The following is a 25,124-nucleotide window of genomic DNA, read 5'->3' as shown; positions in this document are numbered from 1 at the left end:
TGTAATTAAATTGGCTGTCATCGTGCCGCCGAGTCCGACTGAAAAGATGCTGACTCACTTTCGGTCTTTCACTTATGCTCCCGAGTCACGTCTCTCTGGTCGCCGTGCTTGAAGTTGCGGATGGAGTCAAATCCATCGTTGAATATAATTAGCCTTTTTTTCTTAGAAACCGCAGTTGATGGCCGGTGGACTCTTTTAAACAGTCTGTGTGTTCCCCAAAAGCACGCCAACGTGTCAACAATATCCTGGCTCAGAGGCGGTCTGGCCTGCAATATGCCACAAAGGCGGTGACGGGCGAGCGGGCCGATGTGGTCTGACCGATGCTCATCGAGGTGGAAATGTAGGTTAATCCGGTCGTATGGGCACGACCATCATCTGCGGCGTCGTAACTCCTTGAGCAGCGCGAGAGAGGGGGTGTCGCGGCGTCGTCCCGAGGGAAGGGGAAGCAGAAAACGATCAAGGTATCGGAGGGAGCTGTGCGACAAAAAGGCAAGGGACAATTTTAGACAAAGGAACAAAGGGAGCCAAGTGGATTGATGTCCTGCCTCGGTGGGGGCGTTCGCCTCTAAACCGACATCCTCAAAGACTTTCGAATGAAGTGGCTCCGTTGACTGGGTGTTTCCATAGCCACAAAGGCCTCGCTCGGCAATGCACCTCTCCAGGCCAGGAGCGCCACTCTTCCTTTAACCAGTTTTCATCTAATTCAATTACACAATCACATTATGCAACACGGTTAGCGGAACGATGAACACATGATCGGAGCTGTGACACCCATCTTGGCACCGTCTGGAACCGGAGACAGTAGACCTTTCGCTCTGACGCAGAATAACATTTTCATGTTCTACTGTGGGGTTATTTCCAAGAAGAAAGTGGCTGACCGTTGAAACGGGAAGATCCAACAGGAAGCTGAATGACCTCATTTTTTTCAGGATTTGATGGAGGGGGGGAAAAAAAATAAAAAAATAAATCCTGTTCAGTATCGTTAAAACTGCTTGCAAAATTGGAACGTAGCCTCACTTCATGCATCAGTTTTACCAAGTCAATTTTACACTGTGACGTTTTGAGAGCTCGAGAGAGATTGATGGATGGCGGCTCATCGCGGCGCCTTGAATGTGATGTAGAAATCTGCTTTTCAGCGTTATCGGAAACCGGTGACAGGCGTTGACTGTTTGTGCTCATTTGCCACTGGCGTTTTTGGAGCGAGGTGCTTGTCTCACAATGTTTCCATGGTGAAATTTCACCAGTCTGTCCACACTAGCTGGCGATCATACTGAGCAGGAAAAACCGAATTTTAAATCACCATCATTCACGCGTACTCGCCTACATGGACATCAAACACCATGATGCATTTGAAATGACACACTCAAATCTCACACTCGCTCTCCCCGTTTGTCCGATCCGTCATGCGTAAACGATGGCGCCACCCCCGCCACCTTTTGATGCTTCCGTGCCTCACCATCGACCGTTAATCGATTAGCTCGTGCTCAACTGAAGACATAAGCTGCCTGACGGGTTGAAGCATTGCCGCGGCGAGATGTTTTTCAATCTGCGGCGATCCGGCCGATCGCAAACGCAGCCGATCGCTGCCCTTCCGCTTGAACGCTCGCTGTGCCAGGAAAAAAATGCCGCAGCAAGGTGACTGAATGAAGTTTGGGCTCTTGAGCAAAATGCTGCACAAGCACCACGTGTCTCTAAGAGTGCACGGTGATGCAGCAGAGCGGTTTGCCATGTGTGCCGTCTATAGAAGCCCCTCCCCCTCACACTGCTTCAGCACTACTGCTCTCGTGAGTCACCAAGTGGACGTTTGCCGCTACTACAAACACCATCCCCACTCACCTTACCTTGACCCGCTCCCCTTTACGCATTTTTATGGTTTAATTTACAACACAGTCAACGCATAAGTCTTTTTCACTGACTATAACAAGCACGGCGGGACATGAGGCTGCCGAGGCAAAGCCGAAGGGAAAACATTATTACTTTGTCCCCATATGCCAATAACTACACAAACCGTATTCTTAGCAATAAGCACGTACACACAGGGGCTCCATTTGCTGGCCACTTGTCAGCAGATGCCGCACAGGCATCCGACCGCTGCTCCGCTTCTGGATTCAATAGCACACGCCCTTTCTCTCCTCACTGCTGCCCTGAACATGACTCCACCCATGCCTCGTTTCCGCTTCCCTCCCCGTTGCCGTGTTTGCCAGTAGATAATTTGACGGGCAGCTGAGCAGCCTTGAAAGCGGGGGGGGTGGGAACGATAATCATTTTCTCGACGCATCGTTCGGCATATTAAAAAGATTCCGAATCGATTCAATAGGAGTTGATGATCGATATTTAAAGTTGAACTAAAAAAAAAACAAAAAACAAAGCAAGCGATTACGTGCGTTTGTACGTCAGGCGTCTGTGCTAGGCTAAGCTAATACATGACAAGATGGCAGAACAGGTGTGAAATATAAATCTTTGCTCTTCCTTGAGTTTTTTATTTTTTTTATTTTAAAAAAGGTACCAGTGTTTTACATGGACTATAAAATGTAAGCCAATGTAGTGATGCCTCGGAATCGCAATTGAATCGAATCATAAGCCTCGGAATCGGAATTAAATCGTATCGTGGGCCTGTAGATCGGAATCGGATCGAATCTTGAGGTACCCATAGATTCCCGCCCCTACTTGAAAGCAATAAATCGAATCAAATCTAAAAAAAAATCTAAAACCTAACCCTTTTTCGGACTGAATATAGCGATATTATGCATTTCCTTAATCGACAGTTAAAATTAATGATCATATAATCATTTTTTTTAGATAATAGATGATCTGTTTTACATATGCTGAACCACCGTATTAATGCCAGTGTCTTACTTAGCACAATTAGCGTTGCCCAGAAGAGTTGTCGTTGAATTTACTCAATCGCCAATCAACCGTTGTTCTTTTTAGGCTACAAACTAGTCCCGAGTGAATCGGCAGCAAATGAATCGAAGCTGCCTCACAACAAGTCATGTAGGGTTAATGTTGAATCACCCACTCAAGTTACCAAATATGGTTCTTCACCCCATAAAAGCCGCCTAATCTTGCAAAAAAAAAAAAAAAAAAAAGGATCTTAATATTTCAGCACTATTTCCTGTTGTGCCACTGCAGCGTGCAGTCGAGAGATAAAGCCGACTGCTCTTGGCGCTTTTGGCTCCTTTCATTTTCTGTCTGGCTGGTGTGCATTTTGAGAGAGGTGAAGGCAAGGGTCAATGTGCTTCCTGTCCCGCTTGGCAGCCCACCCCGCAATCACTATGCAGCGTGCATTCAAAGGTCACAGGAGGGCCGGCGAGGATGATGATGACGTATTTGTGAGGATCTCTGGATACAAGGTGATCTGCGGAATAAAAGAGAAATAGAAACATTTTAGCCATGTGATGATTATGTTTTGTAATTGTTATAGTTGTGTATATGGGAATTTAGAACGGGACTCTGAATTTTTAACATCCATGTTTCACAAGGTCTTTTTTTTGGGGGGGGGGGCTTGGCCTATTTTCCATTTTAATAAGTTTTATTCAGACCTGGTCTTTGCCAGAACTTATTCACTGCCAAAAAAAACCAAAAAGTTTTTATATGTGTTTTCACAGTCCAGCCATTCAATCCCAGGAACGTTGTTTTTTTTTTTTTTTTTTTAATTAAACTGTTTTTCTGAAGCACTTTCAAAAGCAGTGAGGTGTTTCTCTTATAACGAACTCTTTGACTGTTTGCCTGCTCGGTGTTTCGAAAATACCTGGTGCCGTCATCAGTCTCCAACCCCCTCCCAAGATCATTTTCACAAGCGTTCACAAGGGCCTTGATCATGATGAGATGAGCTGTAGCCATGGAGACGATGCTTTCTAGCGTTTGCGAATTGACCCTCGGCTGTTGCCAGGGCTTTGATCCTGAGAGAAAAACGCTTGTTTGATTTGGAGCATTAATATCCTACTAAGGTTGTATGTGGGCTTTTTTTTTTTTTTTTTTCTGTCATAGTGAAAGAATAATTGAAATAATTAAAAATGCTGTCCTTAAATGTAGTATGGCGGCTTTAATCTTACATGCATGATGTTGAAATACGACTAACAGAAAATGTGAACGAGTGAATGAACGGGCATAAAAGTCTGACCTCCCGTCGTGTTTTTGTTTCCTTCCTCAGACGACATCGCCCACGGGTCAGGGCAGGTCAGACTCGCCGGTCTACACCAACCTCCAGGAGCTTAAGATCTCCCAGTCCAGCCTTCCGCCCGTCCCCTCCGGTTCACCTCTCCACATCCACGGCGACTGGGAGACCCACAAAGACCTGAGCGGCAGGCATTTCTACTACAACCGGGCCACGGGGGAGCGCACGTGGAAACCGCCACGCACGCGCGACGCCGGCGGCAGCGCCAGCAGCTTCCGAGGGGAAGGCCAAGGCACGGCAGAGAGCGAGGTAAGCGGCCAAAGGCAAAAACTCAAAAACACTTGGCTCTCTTTTAAGGTGTCATATAAGGTTCTGTGGCACATTCAGATCCAGAGAAATTGAAACCTGAAATTATAGACATAAGTAATTCAATTAAGTCCATGCCACGTGGTTGGCAGTCCTAAAAAGTAAAACAACACTTGAAATGTATGTTTTGGTTATTATTTCTTTTCTCTGGCTTCAGACTTGACATTTTCGGCTCTTTTCCGTTGTCACTTGTATATGGTGTTTTATGTTAATTTATTGGCTTTATTTATTTATATTTTTATTTAAATTTCCTATTGTTTATATCTGCATTTATTCATACCTATTGGCAGAAAAGGATCTGATAGGGGACGGTTTTGTATTCTTGACAGTCCAACAGCACCTCCATGTGGTGTTTTCATACTCTGGTTCAACCCCAAATTATGACTGGCTGAATGTTTTTGATAACAATCCAGCCACAAAAATTATGATGATTTGCTCCCTGTTCATTATAATCTCCACTCGTCATTTTTTGGGGGATCTGCAAAATGCCAACTGGATGGTTTTGGACCGAAACTGGACCTCGCTTTACTTTATGTTCAAGCCATTGTCACACTTCTTACAGCTGAACTGCACACGTATACTGATATCAAGTTTTTCTTATAATACGGCCAAAAATGTCATCAGCCTTTGATTTATTGTCATTTTTTTTTTTTTCTGAATAGCTGCTTTCGTCTGAGGAAAACTGTCACAGCACCCGTTCCAGCCAGTCCGACAGCCAGTACGGGTCGCCCCCTAGAGGCTGGTCGGAGGAGCTCGATGAGCACGGACACACCCTTTACGTCTCCGAATACACGCAAGAGAAGGTAAAAAAGGCCTTCTGCTGGCCTGAACAATATCAAAGGCGACAAAAAATAAACATATATTCTAGTATTTGGTCAATGAACTATCATGAATTTATTTGCAACTATCTGTTCTCTGCATTTCATCAATTTCTCTCGGCTGCACTGCTTCCCGTGCTGTATTTTGCAATGGAGGTGCAACCATTAATTGATGATCAAATTCATTGATCATCAATGAATCGTTTGGATATAGATACGTTTTTAATTGAAAATTGTCCAAATTCTCAGAATTTCAGCTTCTCGGTAGGAAATATCCAATTTCCGTAGTCCTCCGTGAAAGTGGTACTGATTATATATATAAAACACTTGCTTTTGCCGTTTTTGAGGCTTTAGATTGCATCAGCATTTTCTTGATTGGTTGATCCGAGCAGATTACTTTTATAATCGCCATTTGTGTTGAGTATGATTTCTTTTTTTTTGTTTGTTTCTGTCAAAACTCATGCACAAGGGAAAATATGCAAACTCCACACACAAAGGCCAGAGCAGACTTTCCAAATATATTTTTTTGTATATATATATATATTTTTTATTAATTTTTTTGGGGGTTTACTAAATACAGACTGGACTCTCTTTGCAGTGGATAAAACATGTCGATGAGCAAGGCCGACCCTACTACTACAATGCCGACGGATCCAGGTCCGAATGGGAATTACCCAAGGTAGTCTTACTTCATTAATGTTACCTTTCCAAATGTTCTTTGCCGACACTTTGTTGACATCACACCACACCCCCCCAAAGTCCTTTCAAATTCCATCACCTCTGACGCGGCCCGTCCCCTTGGCGTGCCACCCGAGTCCCGTTTATGTAAGTGGATGAGCGTTTGGCGAGCCGCCAGGAGCCACTCTCGTAATCGAACGCCGCCCGCAGGACTATTAACGGCTCCTGCTACGACCAATCGAGAAGCTTAAGAGCGGATCAGAACGGGCCGCTGAATTCTTGTGGTGCCCGCTTGCGTTACTCGGACACGGGGACACGTTTAGGGGTCCTCGCAGGTGATGGCTGCGAGACCCTGAGAGCGAGAGCCCCTCTCTCCAATGCTGCTGTGGACAGCGAAAGGGGAGGTAGGGAGGGGAGGGGCCGAGGGGGCAGGCGCCGACGGGCCGCTCGGCGGAGTCGCGACTTTCTGCCGTCTGATGATGACGACGATGATGATGATGATGATGATGATCCTCTCCCCACGCAGTACAACATCTCGCCTCAGTCCGGCGAGGTCCCCAAGAGTCGGAGCCTGGAGAGGAAGCAGCCGGACCCCATCATCCTCACCAAGTGGAGGCACAGCACTTATGTCCTCGATCTCAACGACAAGGTAGGGACTCCGTGGCTCTCCCGTGAAGTGAGAGTCAAGTTATGCTTCCCGAAGTGAAGTCTCGCTGGTTTTAATCGTAAAATGATTCAGGAATTTGCGTCACAATGAGCACACGCCCGTAACTGCGTATAAGTAATGGTGCTGGTGAAGTCATCTTGACCTCCTTTGTTTGTTTATCAAACCGCCGCTTCCTCTGTGGCAGCTGCTTTTGGAATCTTGGAATTTCATTTTGACTTTATGGCATGAAAATCTCCTCAAAATAGTCAGTCCATTTAAACGCGGCGCACTCAGTTGACGCCGTCTTTTTTATTTTATTTTTTTTCGTCATTACTACGGCATTTACAAACATGGCGTCTGTGAAGCTACTCAAGTCATGCTCTAGGCAGTGGAGCGTTCCAAAGTAATCACTGTTTAACCCAAAAAGTCAATTACTCTACACTAGCTCCCTCATAAATTCCACTAATAACCGAGTGTTGCCCTCTGCAGATAAAAAAGGGAAATAAATGCCCCCCTACCAACTCAATTTGCAATGTAATCATGTCTAAGTGTATCTCGTGGTTAATGTTTATGAGCTGTAATTGCTTGTTTGGACTATAAATCTAAGAGCAAGACATCCTTCAGAAATGTGGTTGTAAAAAAAAAAAAAAAAGTGTAAAAACACCAGCTCAACTAACAGCACTCAATCTTCTGTATGGCTCGTAATCCAAATATCTGTTCCACTTTATTATGTCACATGCAACCCAATGTTGTCTTATTCTACTCCATTTCCTTCTCCCCACTAACCTGCTGACTTCATTGACTCCTTTAGTTGCCTGCTAGTCTTTAGACAATCTTCATGTGGTGCCTCTTGTTGTTAGGAGTGTGCTCCGGCGCCCAAGCAGAGCTCTCCGGACTCTGACTCCTGCCCGTCATCTCCTAAGCACCCCTCAACTGTTAGTATCGCAGCTTGCATCGCATTGCACTCACCACCTCCATCATCTGGCTTCCATCCAAACATAAACATCTTTTTTTCTTCTTTTTTTTTTTCCAATTCACTCATCGAATCTGAGCATTTTTTTATTTTTTTTTTATTTTTTATTTCTCTGTCATCTTCTGCATGTCACCATCTCTAGCTAACTGCACTACATGCAATGTTGCATTTTTTTTTTTTTTTTTTTTTTTTTAACAGTATCTACAGTGGAACCTCCAATTTTGTATTCCTTTAAGTCATACTTTTTTTTTTCTTTTTTTTTTTTTATGCTCACCCAGTTTTTAGGGCAAAATTTACACTCCTCACATACTGAGCTTGCGGATGGAATCCCAGCATGAACCTAAAATGGACTCTAACATTTGCAGGTGAACTTAATTGGACCTTTGAATTTTGCGCATGCACTAGGGATGTTACGATTCGTCAAAAATTGATTTGAACTGCTTAAAATATGCATAAATGTAAAAAAATAAAAGAATCGATATTGAAAGTTTGATCACGAAAGGATTTGTAATAACAGTCAAATCTATTGTCCATTTATTTATTTTCATGTTTAGTTCTGACACTAATAAAACAAAACAAACAGTCAAAGTTTAAACAGTCAAAGTGTTAAGTTCATTTTCAAGTTTTTTTTTTTGTAAAGTTACAAAAGTCAGAAGGACAAAATGCAGACGTGAAAATAAAAACATCTTTGTTTTAAAATGAGTCATCCATTTTGTTAAAAAGAGTATTTTTTGAAAAAAAATCGAATTTGAAATCGGGAACTAAAAATCAAAAATCGAATCGAATCGGGTCTTGAGTGAATTGTTACATCCCTAACATGCACATGTCCACCTATTGAGCTTCTTTTGTGCATTTTAAGTCCATCCTGAGATTTCACCCACTAGCTTTTAGGGAGTACTGGAGCTTTGCAGTTGCACAATTACTCCAAATTCGAACGGCGGCCGTGTCTGGTTTCACACGGACCTCAGCATAGCTCATGATTATCTATAACAGTATTATATGTCGGTTTTATAGGTTCCATTGTGTTGCAAAGCAAAAACCCATCTGCTCAGAGCATCAGGGACCATAACCAACAACACTTTTGATTTCACGCCTCAGTCTTGTGCGGTCCGTCATGCACGCGTTGGAATTCCGATTTTGCTTCTCTCGTCCTCCTTAGCCTTCAGAGAAGTGCGGGGTCCTAAACGTCACCAAAATCACAGAGAATGGAAAAAAAGTCAGGTAGGAAGCTTTGAAGCGCAGGCCTGAAGTACTTTGCTGTCATCTTGTAAAAAAAAAAAAAAATTTTTATTTATCGATTTTTCTTTTTTTTAATGGTTTTGACTTACAGGAAGAACTGGGCATCCTCGTGGACGGTGTTGCAGGGTTCCTCCCTCCTCTTTGCAAAAGGTCAAGGAGGAAGCACGAGCTGGGTGCGTATTCACGGGCCCATTTTTGGCCATGCTCCCTCTAATCCGACTTCATGGCCACCTGTACAAAGAATATTGTCGTCGTCTGTTCATTGCTTTTTTTTCCCTCTCCTCCTTCCTGAAGTCTTATTACCGCAATGGCTCCATCCCCGAGCTGCTCCTCACTCTTCTTAGCAACTGGAAGCAATCAGTCAAGCCCCGTCCTGCTGTCTCCTATGTAAACGATAGCACTGCAAAGGCTGCTGCTGCTGCTGCTGCACGTCCTTTTTTTTTTTTTTTTTTTTTTTTTTTTTTTCAGTCGCCGCTTCTTTGGCTAACTGACAGACTAGCGTGTGTTTCACTGTGTGCTAATGGTTCCGTTTTTATTTATTAACTGCATCTAAGTAGTTTGACCTTTCCGTGATTGTATTTCGTATGGGGAAACGCTTCAAAATCCAGAACAAATCTGAAGTTAGCCAAGACTTATTTAACTGAGGGTCTTATATAAAGACGATTTTAACATTTAAATTGTATTTGCTTTGGTTGAAACGGGCACAGTGTAAACTAAAACCAAGTTATTGTAGATAAACACCCTAGTGAGTATATTATGCTGTTTCTCTGGAAATAGTGAAATACAGCCAACAATTAATATTTTGTTCCACAGTATTTATATTACCGTTACATCACAGGAGGAATTTATATTGAAATATATTTTCTAATTGTCACCCTCTGCTGAAATCTTGGTGTTGCATCGGATTTGGAGTCATCAGTCACGTGATGCAAAGTTGTGGAAATTGTTAGGACATTTTGTCTGGTAAATTCCATGTCATTCATCTGATGTTATTCATCATTGTTTGAAACGGAGGTGGCGTTAATTTTGTAAATGTGCCAAAAATCATTGTGGCAGACATTTATTTGTATCTGAGTAACTTGACAGAATAACTTTACTAACAGTGATTTGCCTGCCTAACAAAGCAATTAGAGATAGACCGATATGCTTTTTTTTTTTAGGGCCGATACCGATTATTAGTAGTCAAGGCGGCCGATAACCGATATTTGGAGCCGATATTCATTTTCAGTAAAAAGGAAAAATATCGGCATCAAAATCTAAAGAAAAAATGTACTCTTAACTTTGTTGCAACATCTTTAAGCATTTTTATTGAACAATGTTTAAGGTTTGCATAATGTATATTTAAAAAAAAAAATGTTTTTTACTTTTATTTTTCTTTTTTTAATTATTTTTGACAATATACATCTCTGTTATACAATTCTAACAAAACGTTCAGGGAGCACCGGGGGTTGTCAGCATGTCTTAAAAAGGATAAATGAAAACTTAAACAATAGCTCCAGGTAATTTTCCAGAGTGAATGAAAATTTCAAAATGACAGAAATGTTAAACTTTCACATACCTTTCTTTTGATTTCCACAGTTTTAAATTGATTTATTATCGGCCAGCAGAGTTTTAAAAAAGGCCGATGCCGATATTCGTCAAAAAGCCAAATATCTGTGCCAATAATCGGCCCGGATGATAATCGGTCCATCCCTAAAAACAATACAAGTAATTAACATTTTTAACCCTTCTTTTAATTTAAATCCTAAACACAACTATTTGTCATTTAACTGCTAGTCTTGATTTTTTTTTTTTTTTTTTTGTGGGACAATTATTGTTTTAAAAGCAGTTTACTCTCATGGTTCCATTTGTGCGACATTATCGCTTATATTGCGTCACTGCATTTCAGAAGTTTGGCAGCAACCAGTCCAAGCCAGAGTTTACCGTTGACTTGCGCGGGGGTTCCGTCGAATGGGCTTCCAAGGACAAGTCCAGCAAGAAGCATGTCATTGAGGTACTACTCCAAAAAAAAAGTTACTGATATTCCACTTTCGGGTGAAACTTTGGGACAAAAATAAAACGCACTCTAAACTGGAACCGGTGAATGTAATTTGACCTTTTCTAAACGTTTTGAATGTACCGGGAAAGTATCTTGCACATTTTGTGAATCCTAAAATTTCACCCAAAAGCCAAATATCCCTTAACTTTTAGCGAATCGTGTTTCACGCTCCTCTGACGTCCAACCTTTGGATTCCTCAGCTGAAGACGCGTCAGGGGACAGAACTGCTGATCCAGTCCGAGATTGACAGCGTCATCAATGACTGGTACCGGGCCCTGACCGAGACCATTAACACACATGTAAGTCGACTTGGTCATAGCCGTGGATGCGTGTAACTGCATCGAAAAGTTTAAAAAAAAACCCAAAAAAAACAACTCCTGTCCAGGCGTGGGAGTCGGACGAGGCCATCGAAGAGGATATGCCGGACTCTCCGGGAGCTGAGAAACAAGACAAGGAGAAAGATCAGCGAGATTCCAAGAAGACTAGAGGTGAGGCTAACCGCTAACCGCCCTTTCATTGTTTTATAGTCTTCGACTATATGCACTCACAATGCGTCCGTTTTTGCTGCTATTAGTTGTGATGAAGACCTCTGTCAGTATGGACTCATCAGACCAGAAAAAAACTCGTCTGAAGCTCAAGAAGTTCTTGACGCGTCGACCCACCTACCAGGCGGTCAGGGACAAAGGCTACATCAAAGGTAGCCTGAGAAAAACGGCCGATGCCGTTTGTAAAACGCGTCCCAGTTTACCAACGTCGTTTTTTCTGTCCGTTCTTCAGATCAGGTGTTTGGCTGCGGTCTGAGCAACCTGTGCCAGCGGGAGAACACATCCGTGCCCAGATTTGTGAAAATGTGTATTGACCACGTGGAGAACACAGGTATGAGTCAGCTCATCACCTGGTTCGAAGTTGAAATAAAATACATCGTATTCACGGCTGCAGCCATGACATGTTTTGCCAGTCGATTTTTTTTCACCGACCAACCAATTACAGATGGTGGCGCTATGATGATTCATTTAAATTCTGTTTGGTTAAAGAAGCAGTCCCATTGATAATATTGTTTAAGTTAAAATAGCCAGCACGTGTGATTCTGAAGGCCCAGGGCAGATTAGATTGACATGGCAACACATAAAGGCTGAAATCTTATTGGACAAAAAAATAATAAAAAAATCATACAATACTGGAACCAGTTCAGCCAAAAGAAATGCTACAAAATGAGTCCAATTGATTCTTTGCAATAAATTAATACATTGATTCATCCATTTGATGGATCATACAATTGAATTTATAGATAGAGTTTAGGACAGCTTGCCTGTTTTTAGTACTGGCCAAATCAGAGTAATGCTGCCCCTCACATCAACTCCTACCATGGAGGGAATATACTGTAATGACACCATGAATTAAATGACAAGAATTCTGTTGATTTAAAGTAGTACTGTCAAGCGATTGAAATGTTTTAACTAATTAATCGCAAAATGTTCCCATAATTGATCGCGATTAATCGTATTTTTCACCTACAATTTTTTACGAAGCTTGGAACTGATATTTACGTGAGTGAAATCTTGGAATTAATGTGGGGGGGGGGGGGGGAGTATATTTCGATTCAAAGGCCGTTCAAATTGTTTTCTCTGATCCTTGAATATGATTCTTTTCCCGTAAAATACAACAGTTGAACGATACACCAAAGACAGTACAACAAAAACGGTATTTGAATTTGGCTTTGCAAAGTGTGCAAATTATTAATTATTTTATATTACGTAAAACTACGTAAAAGTCCGTCTTTGCACCAAATCTCCTTTAAGTTTGGCTGCGCAGTGAGCAGATGTCAGCCGCTACAGGAAGTCAATAAAACTGAGTTAACTGAGTTAATTTTATAATTTAAATTAATCTCCATAGTTAATGCTTTAACTTTGACAGCCCTAATTTAAAATCAACGGCCATTTTGTATGAGCACTTAATGATAAATAACAAATACATGGATTTTTTTTTTTGTGCTCAGGTCTCAGTGTTGATGGCTTGTATCGAGTGAGCGGCAACCTGGCAGTGATACAGAAGCTCCGCTTTGCTGTGAACCATGGTATCTATCCATCCATCTAAATGACATTACATGACATTATTTGATCAAAACGCTATCACACAACACCTGATTGTGATGCCTTGCGTTTATTTCCTTCCCTGCATCAGACGAGAAGGTGGAGCTGGATGACAGCAAGTGGGAGGACATCCACGTCACGACAGGAGCACTCAAGATGTTCTTCCGGGAACTTCCGGAACCTCTGTTCACTTACGGATCCTTCAATGACTTTGTGAATGCAATTAGTGAGTAACTTTAAAATCTGACCTCAACTCTTTTATTCCAGTCAAAAATAATTGATGTGGCCACTAGGTGGTGCTGCAGGCATGCGAATTCCCTCACTAGCGGCTTTGTCTCTTTTGCTTCAGAATGTTCTGACTACAAGCAGAGGGTAAACTCAATCAAAGACTTGATCAAGAAATTGCCAAAACCGAACCATGACACAATGCAAGTCCTCTTCAAACACCTGCGCAGGTAAGATCTTCACATTTATTCATCTGTCATCATTTCTTGGTCATCCATTTTTCGATTTCTTTCTTGTTTGAATGACATTAATCAGAAATGGCCTATTTAAAAAAAAAAAAAAAAGAAAATATATGAATACATTTTTATCAAAATACTATAATTCCACCTTCATAATAGAAAAAGAAATGGCACTTATTTACTAAGACTTGCACATTTTGCAAACTATTAACACAATTTATTGTCTCAGACTGACAAATTAAGAACAACAACTGGAAAAAATACAGTTGAAGAATTATCCGTGTACTTTTTTTAGTCGCTCTTTTGACACTTGCAACCCTGCCAAGACTTTCTGTATGGTCATGTGACCGCCTGACACCATCCGATTGGTGAAACGGACTCACAAGCGGTTCGCACCCGAGGAGGACGTCTCATTGATGAGCCGAACCCAAATTGAATAAATAAAGGTTGCGAGCGGAATCGAGATCATTGTAAAGGAATAAAAGTCATTTCTTCTTCACATCACTACTCAAGTAAAATTAAAATCCACCTGGACCCTACTAGTATCCCCAAAATGGCCACTCGTAGTTTTGCCTCACTAGTAACAGTCAATGGCAGTTAACGAGTTAGTTAGAAGTATGTCTCAAGTTTATCTGATTATCAGCAGTGTGAAAGAGGTTGCACATAAACCGTTGTTATTCTTATTTTTTTTTTTCCTACCCACCGGCAGCGGCATCATATGTTCTCAGTGACATTTGCCTAGCTTTCCCATTTGCATTTATATGGCACTGCATTTGCTGTAATTTAGTACCTATGAAGTGGCGGAATTTACAGCGTGACATTCAGTGTACGGAGGACTCGGTTATATCAAGCGGGCGGATTTGATCTCATTTCCTCCCCTCCATAAATGCGTTATTGTTTTGTGCATCTGCACAGGAGGATGTAGCTTCTATTTAAAACCGCCATTATTGCTCCACTCTCGCCCGGAGCGTCAGCCGTGTTCGGCGGCTCGTCGTCGTTGGCGCTCAATCCTGAGCCTCGCAGATGCGTTCTGAGACCGTCGGAGTGCTCGTAATCTCGTTTTTGTCGATGGAAGCCTGAAGCTGAAGCGGTAGGTAAACCAAACCCTGACCCCCCGTCCGTCTCCTAACTTGCCTCCCTCCCTCCCGCACAGGGTGATCGAGCACGGCGAAGCCAACCGCATGACCACCCAGAGCGTGGCCATCGTTTTCGGGCCCACGCTCCTCCGGCCCGAGACGGAGACGGGCAACATCGCGGTCCACATGGTCTACCAGAACCAGATAGTGGAGCTCATACTGCTGGAGTACGAAAGCATCTTTGGCAGGTAGACAGAAAAGGGGCTCTGGACTGGTTTGCCTCCTTTTTTCGTTTTCTTTTTGTTTTTGACTGAACTCAGTTTTGCTGTGGACCCGGCAGCTGGGAAGCCCAACTCCTCATTGCCATGATCGTTTACACAAGCATGACAAGGCATTGCACTTATCAGTTCTGGAGATGAAGTTCAATGGGCAACAGGCCCCTCCCCTTTCCGGCTGCCGTTCCTTTGCAGACGGACGAACGACAACCTTTCGGATGACCTCTCGTGATTTGGTGAATTTGAGTATTCAGGGTTGATTTATTTCTTTTTTTTTTCTTTTTTTTTTTTTTGGTGGTTGTTTTGTTTTTGGTGCCGCAGTCACTGAATCCTATAAAAGCTCCTCCTTGAGTAAGGGGAAAGTTAACGGATGCTGCTCCGGTGGCGTTAAAAGGCAGACGCAAACCTCGTGATGTTGCCTGAACTGTGTTGGTCTTCTGTGTTGTGGCGCTTCGTCTGTGACGCCGGTTATGCCATGAATCAGTGTTGTGTTAATGGGCCGATGTTTTTTTTGTTGTTGTTGTTGTCGTCGTTTTATGTTTTTTTTTTTTGTTTTTTTTTTGCACTCGGACGATCCGGAGCAGTGTTTCACTTTGTGCCCCCACCTTCACCCTTTAAGTGTTAACCCGACGGTGGGATAAAACAGTGTTTGTCGACGGGAGTGAATTAAAACCTGCACAGAAGCGTCTTTGGTCTTGCCACTTTGTACAGATTTGTGTCGTGTCGTCGTGTCAACGTGCTTCAGTCAAGTCCGCGCGGTCTGTACTCCTTTACGAACGCAAATGCGTCCGTTTGGTCAATCCTCCTGGCGGGATGCGTCTCCGAGGTCCTGCGGTGGCTTCCAAACCCCCGCCAAGCTAATGATGAAGTATTCCGACAGGCGGGACCGATACCGAGAGTGTTTCCCGGTCTGACGTATGGCAGTGGGCGGAAAGCCTTTCAAGACGTTTCGGAGCTCGTTGACTCTGACAGAAGCTAGTTGTTACAAAGTGTTCTAGTGACTGGGCTTTGTGTGTATGGTTGATTTTCCAGTTTGTACATTTGAATTAAAAGATGACAAAATGGCAGATTGTGAAAAAGAGAAGAAGAAGAAGAAGAAGAAAAAAAAAAAAAAAAAGACTGTTCCTTCTGTTCCTGCAGTGTTTACGTGTGATCAGCTGCACATTTGAATGTAATTTTTCAGGCTAACTGCTGTTTGTGAAATTGCTCTGTCTAATAAAAAAGACAAAACGAAACGAGGAGGCCCCGGTGCATTTCCTGTCTCAGTGATAAAAGCTCGGCGCGGATGCTTGATGTAGACCATAAATGTAAAAGACATAAAGGTGAGTCTGCCGTTCGACTTCAATCAACTCTAAAGCTTCAGCTCCCTCTCTGCCTTAATTACATAATTGAATTAATCTACTCAACGCTAATATCTTGGTTATTGAGCGGAGTGATTAAGCTTTCGTGTCGCAATCAATTATTTTCCTACCTGTTAATTATGAAAAGCACTTTAGTATATTTCTTGATTTTTCTGAAATGTATGGCAACCTCTGCCACTCTGCTTCCATTAATTCCGTTTTTTTTTTTTTGTCATTCCTCCGCAGGTCATAGATGGCTGCCGACCTGAAGGCTGCGGATTAATTGATGTCTAATTAGGTAATTGCCAGTATGCCAGCTTTGATTAAGAAGCACGTAGCTTTGGAGTGCTGAGCAAAGCTGCTGGCTGTTTGGCCCTTGGAGAAAGGCTTCACTTAGCTCTCCATTTGTAATGGATTTGCGCGGTGACTACCTGCCTTGTTTATACACTATACTGTACTTTTATTTGAAAAAAAAGAAATAAATAGCCAAAGTCAATTATGAAATAAACCTAGATCCTAAGCTACATACGATAATAATAGTTGGAATTAGTTTGCCGATTCAGTGAACCTTCATCCTGGGGATACAAATGTTGAAAAACCACAATAAAACCATATGAGAAACTTATTTTGAACTATTTGTAGTTTTACCCAACCAATACACTTTACTATCAACACATTTAAGCTGATTAAAACTCTTATTCTTTTTTTATTGGTCACTCCAAGTTAAAATTTGCTGTCAAACTGACACCTAAACAAGGATTAAACAACCATGTTAGCTAGCTTAATGCTAACATATAATGCAGAACAACATAAAAGGGCTAGTAAAAATTAGCATGGGTTTTACAGTAATTATAAACCTTCAAACAGCTTACAACAACATTCACAGACATATTTTTCTGATAAGTGGGAACAACAACTATTACTGGAGTTTATTTTTTGTTAGTTATGCTACAAAACTTAGAGAAGTACTGTTTGGCATTTTGGAGCATGACGTCAATTCAAAATTCGGACGCGCTTATATACTGTAGAGGTCCATGAATCATTCATTATTTGTATGTATAAGAATCACCATAATAATTTGGTTGTTTTTAGACCATGTATAGTGAGAAAGAATTAAAAAATGCACATTAAACAGAGACAAGTGAAAAGCAAGAAACAATACGGGTCTTCTGCTTCAAAAAGCATCCGTACCTGTCTCCGATAAATAAATAGATAGCATGAAGAGGAACCATTATCCGTCACAAGGCGCTGATACAGTCTAGCTTTGTATTTATTGCCTACTTAATGGACTTGATTGCATTACTGACGCCAAGAAAGGGAAAGAAATCCACTGGCGGCGAGGAGGTACTCTCAGCACCTCGCAATTACCTTATGTAAATCCCGTCCTGCAATGTTGATCCACTGCTATTTAAAATGCATTGGATTTCCATGGAAAATGATCCACTCCTGCTGCACGAAGCTCATTAATAACAACGAGGAGCCGGCCAGACATTTGGAATACTTACATGCGCCGGCATGCGTGCAACAACGCAGCCCGTACGGTAGTTTGCCACGCGCTCGAGCCTAACCACAGTATTGGGAAGAAATATGGCAGTGGCGCTTCAGTCAACAAGTGACTTTAGCAGCAGGGACGGACAAAAACGGGGTCCATGTCATGTCACCCTCAAGCTGACATCAAACTGACTTCTACGAGATCAGTATTAAGCTGTAGATACCCCGCGCTTGCCCGGCTCCCCCCCCACACACATTTCAAAAACATGCATGTTTGGAACATGGACGACCCAAAATATGTCCATCAGTCTGAGTGTGTTTGGCTGTACCTTATAGGCCAAAATAAATGTAATTTACCACTCACACACACAGGAAAAAAAAAAAACATTCAGAGAGAATGTGAAAAATTAAAAAAAAAACATACAATAAAAAAATCCCTCACTTCAGCTCAAAAACTGTTCCGATTAAAAAAAACAAAACAAAAAAAAAACACACTTACCACTGAACCGCTCTCACACTCAAAAGAAAACCTCTCATACACTAAAACCTCAGCTCAACACATCTCACACACAGTAAAAATCTCTCTCAGCAAAAACTCACCAAAAACACACACTCAAAAACTCACTCACACAAAAACCTCACTCTCACATAAACTTATCACACTCACCCCAAAAACAAATTTTAAAAAGCCCTAAAAAGACAAAAAACTCATACTCACGTAAACTCTCTTACTCGGGACAAAGAAACCTCTCATGCTCGCTCAAAAACCTAACACACCCAAAAACTTATTGATTTCATATTGATTTAAAAAAAAAAAAACTCAAATACAACCTCACCCAAAAAAAATCAAAATAAAATTTGCACAAAAACTCTTAACACTTGCTAAAAAATGTCACACTCACCAAAAGCCGTTCACTGACACCAAAAAAACTCTCATCCCCCATGAAGCTCTTTCACCAAAAACGTCTTCCTCACCAACCCAAAAAATTCACCCAAAACTCTCACACTCAACAAAAACCACATACACACCAAAAAACTCTCACACACAGCAAAAAAACCCTCTCACACAATAAAAATAATCAACCACAAAAAAATCTCATACAAACACAAACTCTCTCACACATGCCAAAACCTCTCTCACTCACCAATAACCCTCTCACCCACAGCAACATTTTTTATTTGTTTTATTCATTCCCAAATGGTGAGAAGTTGTCAATATTCGGCATCATTAAAATATACTCCATTGATTGATGGTTTAATTTCCCTACCGGTCTTGAGTAAGCGTAGTATAACATACGTATTGTGCATTACATCCGATAGCGTTGCTACACTTTGAAATCTTTGAGAATCAAGCACCTTCTCTGGGAAAAGCCGCAGCTCTGACTCATACTTTAAAAGGTAGCGGCGAAGGTATCGAGCTCTTAATCGCCGAGCGGTTAAAACCTCCCGGCCATTTTGTCTCTTCACACAGCCACTTTGGCGAGTGCCCACCTGCAAATAAGGCAGGAGGGACGGGGAGAAATCACCGCGGCCATTAATCTTTAATGTTCCATAATTGCATGTTCACATTACCTGCCCGCACCTCAGCCTCCGCCGAGCGGGCCCAGCCAGCTTGGTGATCGGGCCGGGAAACCACCGCGAGCATATGGAGCACTTCAAACACTCTTCGCCTCCCCGCGCCCAGGCCGCGGTCGCGCCCATGAATTATAGAAATGATCTAATTGTTTTCTCGTTTGGAAATTGTGAGGGCCCTCCTTTCTGCGTCTGCACTTGGAACGGCGGCAAGAGATTCAGTGCCGCCGACCTCCGACGCGTTTGTTGATTCTGAGGCGGGCCGTCCAGTCAAAACAGAGCCAGACCTGAAATTTTGGGTCGGGGGAGGGGGGGGGGGGGGGGGATTGAGGAGGACTTTAAAGAGCAACGGCGCTGATCGGAAGGCACCGGTGGTTTGGACACACAAATGCGGCTTTTGGCAGACGTTCGGTTGGGGCTCATCAAACATTCAGCAGTGGCTCATTCCTGCAGGAAAAGAAACGAAAACACGATAAGCCGTACTTGTGGCCAGCAAAGTTACGGGCAGAGAGCGCTACACTTTTAGGCAAGTCAAGCGAAAAGAATAACATAGAAAGGTAAATATCGTGTAAGATTTAAAAGGAATATCAACTCGCACACATTTTTTTTCAAGAATATGTTCCCAGCACTAGTTGAAACACGGCATTCTGATTAATATTGTGTTTGTGGAATATAAATTAAGCAGCAAAATGCACTCGCTTTTAGCCATCTCCGGGGGCGGCCATTTTGTCTTCAGTCGACTGAAAATGACATCACAACTGCTCACAACGACCAATCGCGGCTGACCTGTTTTCTGAATCTGAGCTGTGATTGGTCGTTGTGAGCAGTTGTGATGTCACTTTCAGTCGACAGAAGTCACAAAATGGCCGCCCCCAGAAATGGCTGAAAACGAGTGGATTAATACTTATTCCACAAACGCAATATTAATCAGAATGCCGCGTTTCAACTAGCGGGCCTGCTGGGAACATATTCTTGAAAAAAATGTGAGTTGACTCCCTCTTTAAAGATGCCGACTGAATTCAGTCACTTGGCATCAGGTTGACAACCATTCATAAGTAAATCATTTTAAATCGCGGTCACAGGGTGCGAACTTAGCCAAATGTTCAAACAGGACGATGGATAAGCAAAGATAACTTTTATGAAATAACTGACACGGGCAAAGCAGTGAAATGATAACGGCGCATGTTTCCCCCCTTCGGTACCGCCTCCCTCCACTGAGGCTCTAATTAGGACATGTCTTCAACACGGTCGCCTGATTGGAGGAAAAAGGCCGAGCATAATTACGCAGACCGCCCCAATGTTGTCAGGCTGGGGACAAGGGGGCGGCCCCCGAACAAATCATAACAGAATTGAATTAAAGGATCAAGCCCCGACGCGCGGACGTCTGGGATGAGAGTTGTGGCGTGAAATCAAAGAAAGTTTTCCTTCTCCTCGCTGCAGGTAAACCTTTGAGAGGGCGGACTCGACTGCTTCGCCAGCGCTGGAAAAAGCTCATTGGATTTGCTCCCGTGCCAACATCTTACTTAATTAGCCGGCACACTTTTATGGGCATAAATCGCTTTTACATCACTGCCAACGGAGCGCACCGCAAAGTGGGTCGATCGTATATTATGTTGATCCTCCTTGGCGCAGTTCAAGCCGTACATTACGTTTGAATTTGTCGAAGGAGCCCGAGGGCCGCTGGCATCCTTCTTCTTTGTTGTGCTGTCAGCGCTAATCTCTCCCCGGGGGTCTCGGCAGCAGCTCTCGCCTTCTCTCTTGTTGCTGCCCCCAAACTGCATGAGTAAAAGGACGCGGGGATTGAGTGGAGCCAGGAGGGCACCCACACATCTCTGCCGTCACCCCTACCCACCCACCCCCCTCCCCTCGCGGATAAACCCGCCTCCCACCTTCCGCTCCCTCCGGGACTCCGCTAGGAGCGTTTGTGGGGGCATTTAACAGGTTTGCTCGACCTCATCGGGACGACATGAGGAATATGGTGAACCCCCCCGCCCTCATAATGTTTTTTTTTTCCCTTGGTCCAAAATATTGAAAGGGAACAAGACTCCCTGTGTATGCTGAGGATTGATGACACGGACAGAATCTGAACTTGCCCAAATGTTGTTCGAACTACAGTGATAGGGAACCCTGAAAGTAATCCAAGTGCTTCCTAAAATGTTTTATACCGCAACATGGCAGCAAAAGCACTACATTTGTCTAAATGAGCTCCTCAACTCACTTCATTATAGTTCTTTTTGTACCATGCCACAACACGGTGGCAAAGCGCTACTTTTTGTCCAAATGAAACTCCTCAGTTCACCTCAACTTAGTTCTTTGGCACCAAGATATCCTTAGATGGCATCAACCCACTACTTTTGTCTGATTGAAACTCCTCTCTCATTTGAACAAAGTGACTCTGCACCAAGTCGGTGTCAAAGCGCTACCTTTGTCTAAATTAAGCTCCTTAATACAGTTCAACATAGCTCCTTGGCACCAAGATGGTATCAAAGCACTGTTTGACTGAATGAAGCTCCACAACTCACTTCAACATAGTTGAACAAGACGGCACCAAAGCGCTACTTTTATCAAAAGGAAGCTCCTCAATTAGATTCAACACGGTTCCTTGGCAACGAACACAGCTCACTTTGATATAATTCCTTGACAAAATAACATAAAAGCACTACTTTTGTCTAAATAAAGCCCTTAAAATCATCTCAACATAGTTACTTTCCACCAAGATGGCAGCACAACACTACCTTTGTCTAAATGAAGCTCCTCAGTTCCATTTAACATTGCCCAAGGAGTCAAATGAAGACTCTAATTTGTCCAAGGTGTGAACGGTTGTGCTCTGCAATTGTCTCACAACCAGTCAAGTCAGCCGGGCTCGACTCCAGTTTGATCCTAAAGCAAACATTCATGGATGGATAAATCTACTACAGTATTGATATTTCTTCTGTGAAGTCGTCTTGGTGTTATGAATTCCATGTTAGGCGCATCTCCAGCAGACTGCCACCCAGCCTTCCCCTTGTCACGTTTGTGTTGCTCCACTAGGGGGCAGTGAAGAGCGCACATTCACTTCCGTCACAACTTGTGCTAGGCCGTACTGCTTATTTTCTTTGGATTATCCTCCCCTAGCATCCTCCTACCTCGTCAACCACCTCCACTCAGGAGTAGCGCTTCTTGGCACATGCGTTTCAAACACACACACACACAATTTTCTTTGCCACCCATCTTCTCCACTGGTGCATTAGCATGGAAGTCACCCAGGTGATTCATGTGTTGCCAGTTTCTTTGTTCTTTGCATTATTATTTTTTTTTTTTTTTCATGCCTCCTCACCCTCTTTCACCCAGGCTAAGCTTTGTGGGATGCAAAAAGGTGGGGGCGGCGATTAAGGCGAAGCGAGGCGGAGGAGTGGTTGACCGAGTAGACCCCAGGGTGGTGGGGGCGGCTAGCCTTCGCAGCCCCCCTGCTCCCCTTGATGATGAGCTGGAGCCTAATTGATTTGTCAATGTGGAACCATCTGGCACGGAAAGATGGGCCTGCAACCTGTTCTTCTCCCAGTGCTGGATGAAGGGGTAAAAGGCGGGTCGGATTACTAATAATATTTTCAATTTGATGCACCCCAGCACCCCCCCACCCCCAAATCACACCTTATTTAATTAAGTGCGCCTTCCTCAGTCTGCCTTTTATTCAACACTGACTTCTTGGTCTCCTCACTTGAATGATGACGAGGGCGGCAGAAGGCATGACACAGCCCGGAGGGCGCGGGACCGCCGGCCACGTAGCTCTGAGCCCCGACGTGGGGGCGGGCTGACTGGGATCAAAAGGTCAGCGCCGCTAATGGGGGAGCCCTATGGTGTGTTAATAAAAAGAGCTGGAGGAAACGGCGACAGATGGAGAAGGAAGGAACGAATGGATGCTGCTTGCTCTGATTAGGATTTCCCCCCCTCTCATCTTTTTTAATTCCCTCCCCCCTTTTTTCTTCATTTCTTCTGGCCTGCAGCCTCATTCGAGGTTAATTTGAAAGGTTGCGATAAGAAGCACAAATGAACGAGTCTGTGAGTTATACGACAGTGACAGAAATGAACTCTAATTTGTGTTTTATTAGATGTGGTGAGAAGCAGTTGGAGTCACTGGAAGAACTCCGCAGTTTTGTCATGTCATGTCATCTTCCAAACCGCTTATCCTATATAGGGTCGCGGGGAGTTGCTGGAGCCTATCCCAGCCGTCAATGGGCGAAGGCAGACTACACCCCGAACTGGTCGCCAGCCAGTCGCAGGGCACACATAGACACTGTCACTGAGCGGGAATCGATCCCACGCTGCCCGCACACAACTCAGGCGTGTGTACCACTACACTATCAGCGGACTCACCCGCAGTTTTGTTTGACCTCTAAATTGTTTGGATTTGGAAACTATTGGTGCCATGGGAAAATATTTTTGTGCTGCTATATTATGGGGTTGAACATTTTTGGAAACTAACACTGCTCCACACATTTTTGCGAAACTTTTTTTCATCGGTGATGCAAGTAAATTTAAATTCTAGATGAATTATGACATATGGAATTTCTATAGGTCATTATTAAAAACAAAAAAATAAAAATATCCAACAAAAAAAGAGACATTTTTTTAAAAATCAGCCTCAAAAATACGTTTTGCGGCACATAGTCATCTCTGATTAAAATTTGCTGTTGACCAGTGTAATGTAATTGCAATTTCCCCTAATATAGTGATCGCGATTTAATATGCAATTATTTTTTTCAAGATCCTCTCCCGATGTATTTTCTTTTTAACACAAACAATAAATGAATCTGTATTACATTAAATATTACATTTATTATACAGAAATGTTTTGGTCTCTGAACTCTCAACCCTGTTTTTTTTTTTTTTTTTTTTTTAATTGCAGGCTTTGGAAAAATTGCATTCTACTACACTGCAATGTCAATTTGAATTTGATTAATTGCTCAGCCGCATTATGGAAAAATGACTTTTTAATTGAATGGAAATAGAGTCACCTGTGCAAGTCAGTTACTGTGGCAAAAATCAAGCCAATCAAGTTGAGTCCCCACTAAATTTTAAACAAGTCAAATCCTTTCTTATACTGAGCAAGTTCATCTCAGTCATTCTTTTTTTTTTACTTCAAGTACTTGAAAATGATGACTTCGCTCACTGCGGTGAAGTCTCGCAAGATATGTTTTTTGTGTGACTTTTGAGGCGCATTTCTGTGGAACTCTGAATAGTCCAACCTCGGGGGCGTTCACTTTGACAAATAAAAACAAGCAGCACAAAATGTTTTAACCACACGCCGCAGTCAAACTGTCAGGAGAAGAAGTGCGACGAGTTGATTTTGGCGTCCCCGGAGCAAGTGGATGATGACTTCATTTCGGATTTAAGACTTTTCACCGTGTTGTGCGTCACTGCAAATCTGATTATTTGTAAAATAAACAAGTTGTCCAAGATGAGGGGGAAGAACACCTGAGGCAGAATAACGCTGCCAACCCAACTTGATGCGCTTTGGAAAGATTTGTTTTGATTTACAACCCACTTAGGAGTTAGTCTTGTTTGTTCTGCAAAGACAGATAAGACAGTGGCTAAACAAATGCTGCGTTCCCATCAACAATTCATCACGCGCATTAAAACGTGTTGATAAAGTTGTGCTTGGATGTGTTTTTAACAGAAGTGATTCAGTCCCCCAATCAGGCACGTGCATAAGATAGACCCCTGGGGGTGCTCCGGCAACTGCCCTTTTGCCCCTGATGAGGAAAAAGTGCGCTTTCTGCTGGAGCCCTTGAACATTGATTAAAAATAAAAATGAAGTTTTAAGTTTAGCTACATGACAGGCTGGTGAGGGATATTAAAATCGGCAGTGGTATATTATTAATGCGTCCACACTCAGGAAGCAAAATAATGTATAGCGTGTTCTCAGATTGATGGGGATTGAGTCAGTCACTGTTGATTTATT

At 42.9% G+C, this 25,124-nt stretch overlaps 1 protein-coding gene across 8 annotated transcripts in view; it reads left to right on the top strand.

Moving 5' to 3' along the window:
- Positions 1-16,015, top strand: part of arhgap12b (Rho GTPase activating protein 12b) — a 33,037-nt gene extending 17,022 nt beyond the window's left edge. For 3 of the 8 annotated variants that reach the window (XM_086021026.1, XM_086021027.1, XM_086021028.1), the window contains 17 exons: positions 4,154-4,426; positions 5,146-5,286; positions 5,900-5,980; positions 6,506-6,628; positions 7,486-7,560; positions 8,758-8,819; positions 8,929-9,010; positions 9,132-9,224; positions 10,726-10,830; positions 11,076-11,174; positions 11,261-11,363; positions 11,450-11,572; positions 11,653-11,751; positions 12,872-12,949; positions 13,057-13,191; positions 13,315-13,420; positions 14,583-16,015. In XM_086021026.1, the coding sequence (XP_085877152.1) occupies positions 4,154-4,426; positions 5,146-5,286; positions 5,900-5,980; positions 6,506-6,628; positions 7,486-7,560; positions 8,758-8,819; positions 8,929-9,010; positions 9,132-9,224; positions 10,726-10,830; positions 11,076-11,174; positions 11,261-11,363; positions 11,450-11,572; positions 11,653-11,751; positions 12,872-12,949; positions 13,057-13,191; positions 13,315-13,420; positions 14,583-14,757 (1,953 nt within the window). In that variant the 3' untranslated portion in view covers positions 14,758-16,015. Of the gene's footprint in view, positions 1-4,153; positions 4,427-5,145; positions 5,287-5,899; positions 5,981-6,505; positions 6,629-7,485; positions 7,561-8,757; positions 8,820-8,928; positions 9,011-9,131; positions 9,225-10,725; positions 10,831-11,075; positions 11,175-11,260; positions 11,364-11,449; positions 11,573-11,652; positions 11,752-12,871; positions 12,950-13,056; positions 13,192-13,314; positions 14,520-14,582 lie in introns of all 8 variants that reach the window. The other 5 variants (XR_015084348.1, XM_086021029.1, XM_086021032.1 and 2 more) reach the window with 5 other exon arrangements.
- The last annotated feature ends 9,109 nt before the right edge of the window (positions 16,016-25,124 follow it).

This window comes from Filicampus tigris, chromosome 21 (assembly GCF_054856515.1).
Source record: "Filicampus tigris isolate MCC_2025a chromosome 21, RoL_Ftig_1.0, whole genome shotgun sequence".
NCBI lineage: Eukaryota > Metazoa > Chordata > Actinopteri > Syngnathiformes > Syngnathidae > Filicampus > Filicampus tigris.
The sequence above is the reverse complement of the archived record's forward strand: the minus strand, read 5'-3'. Positions and strand labels throughout refer to the sequence as shown.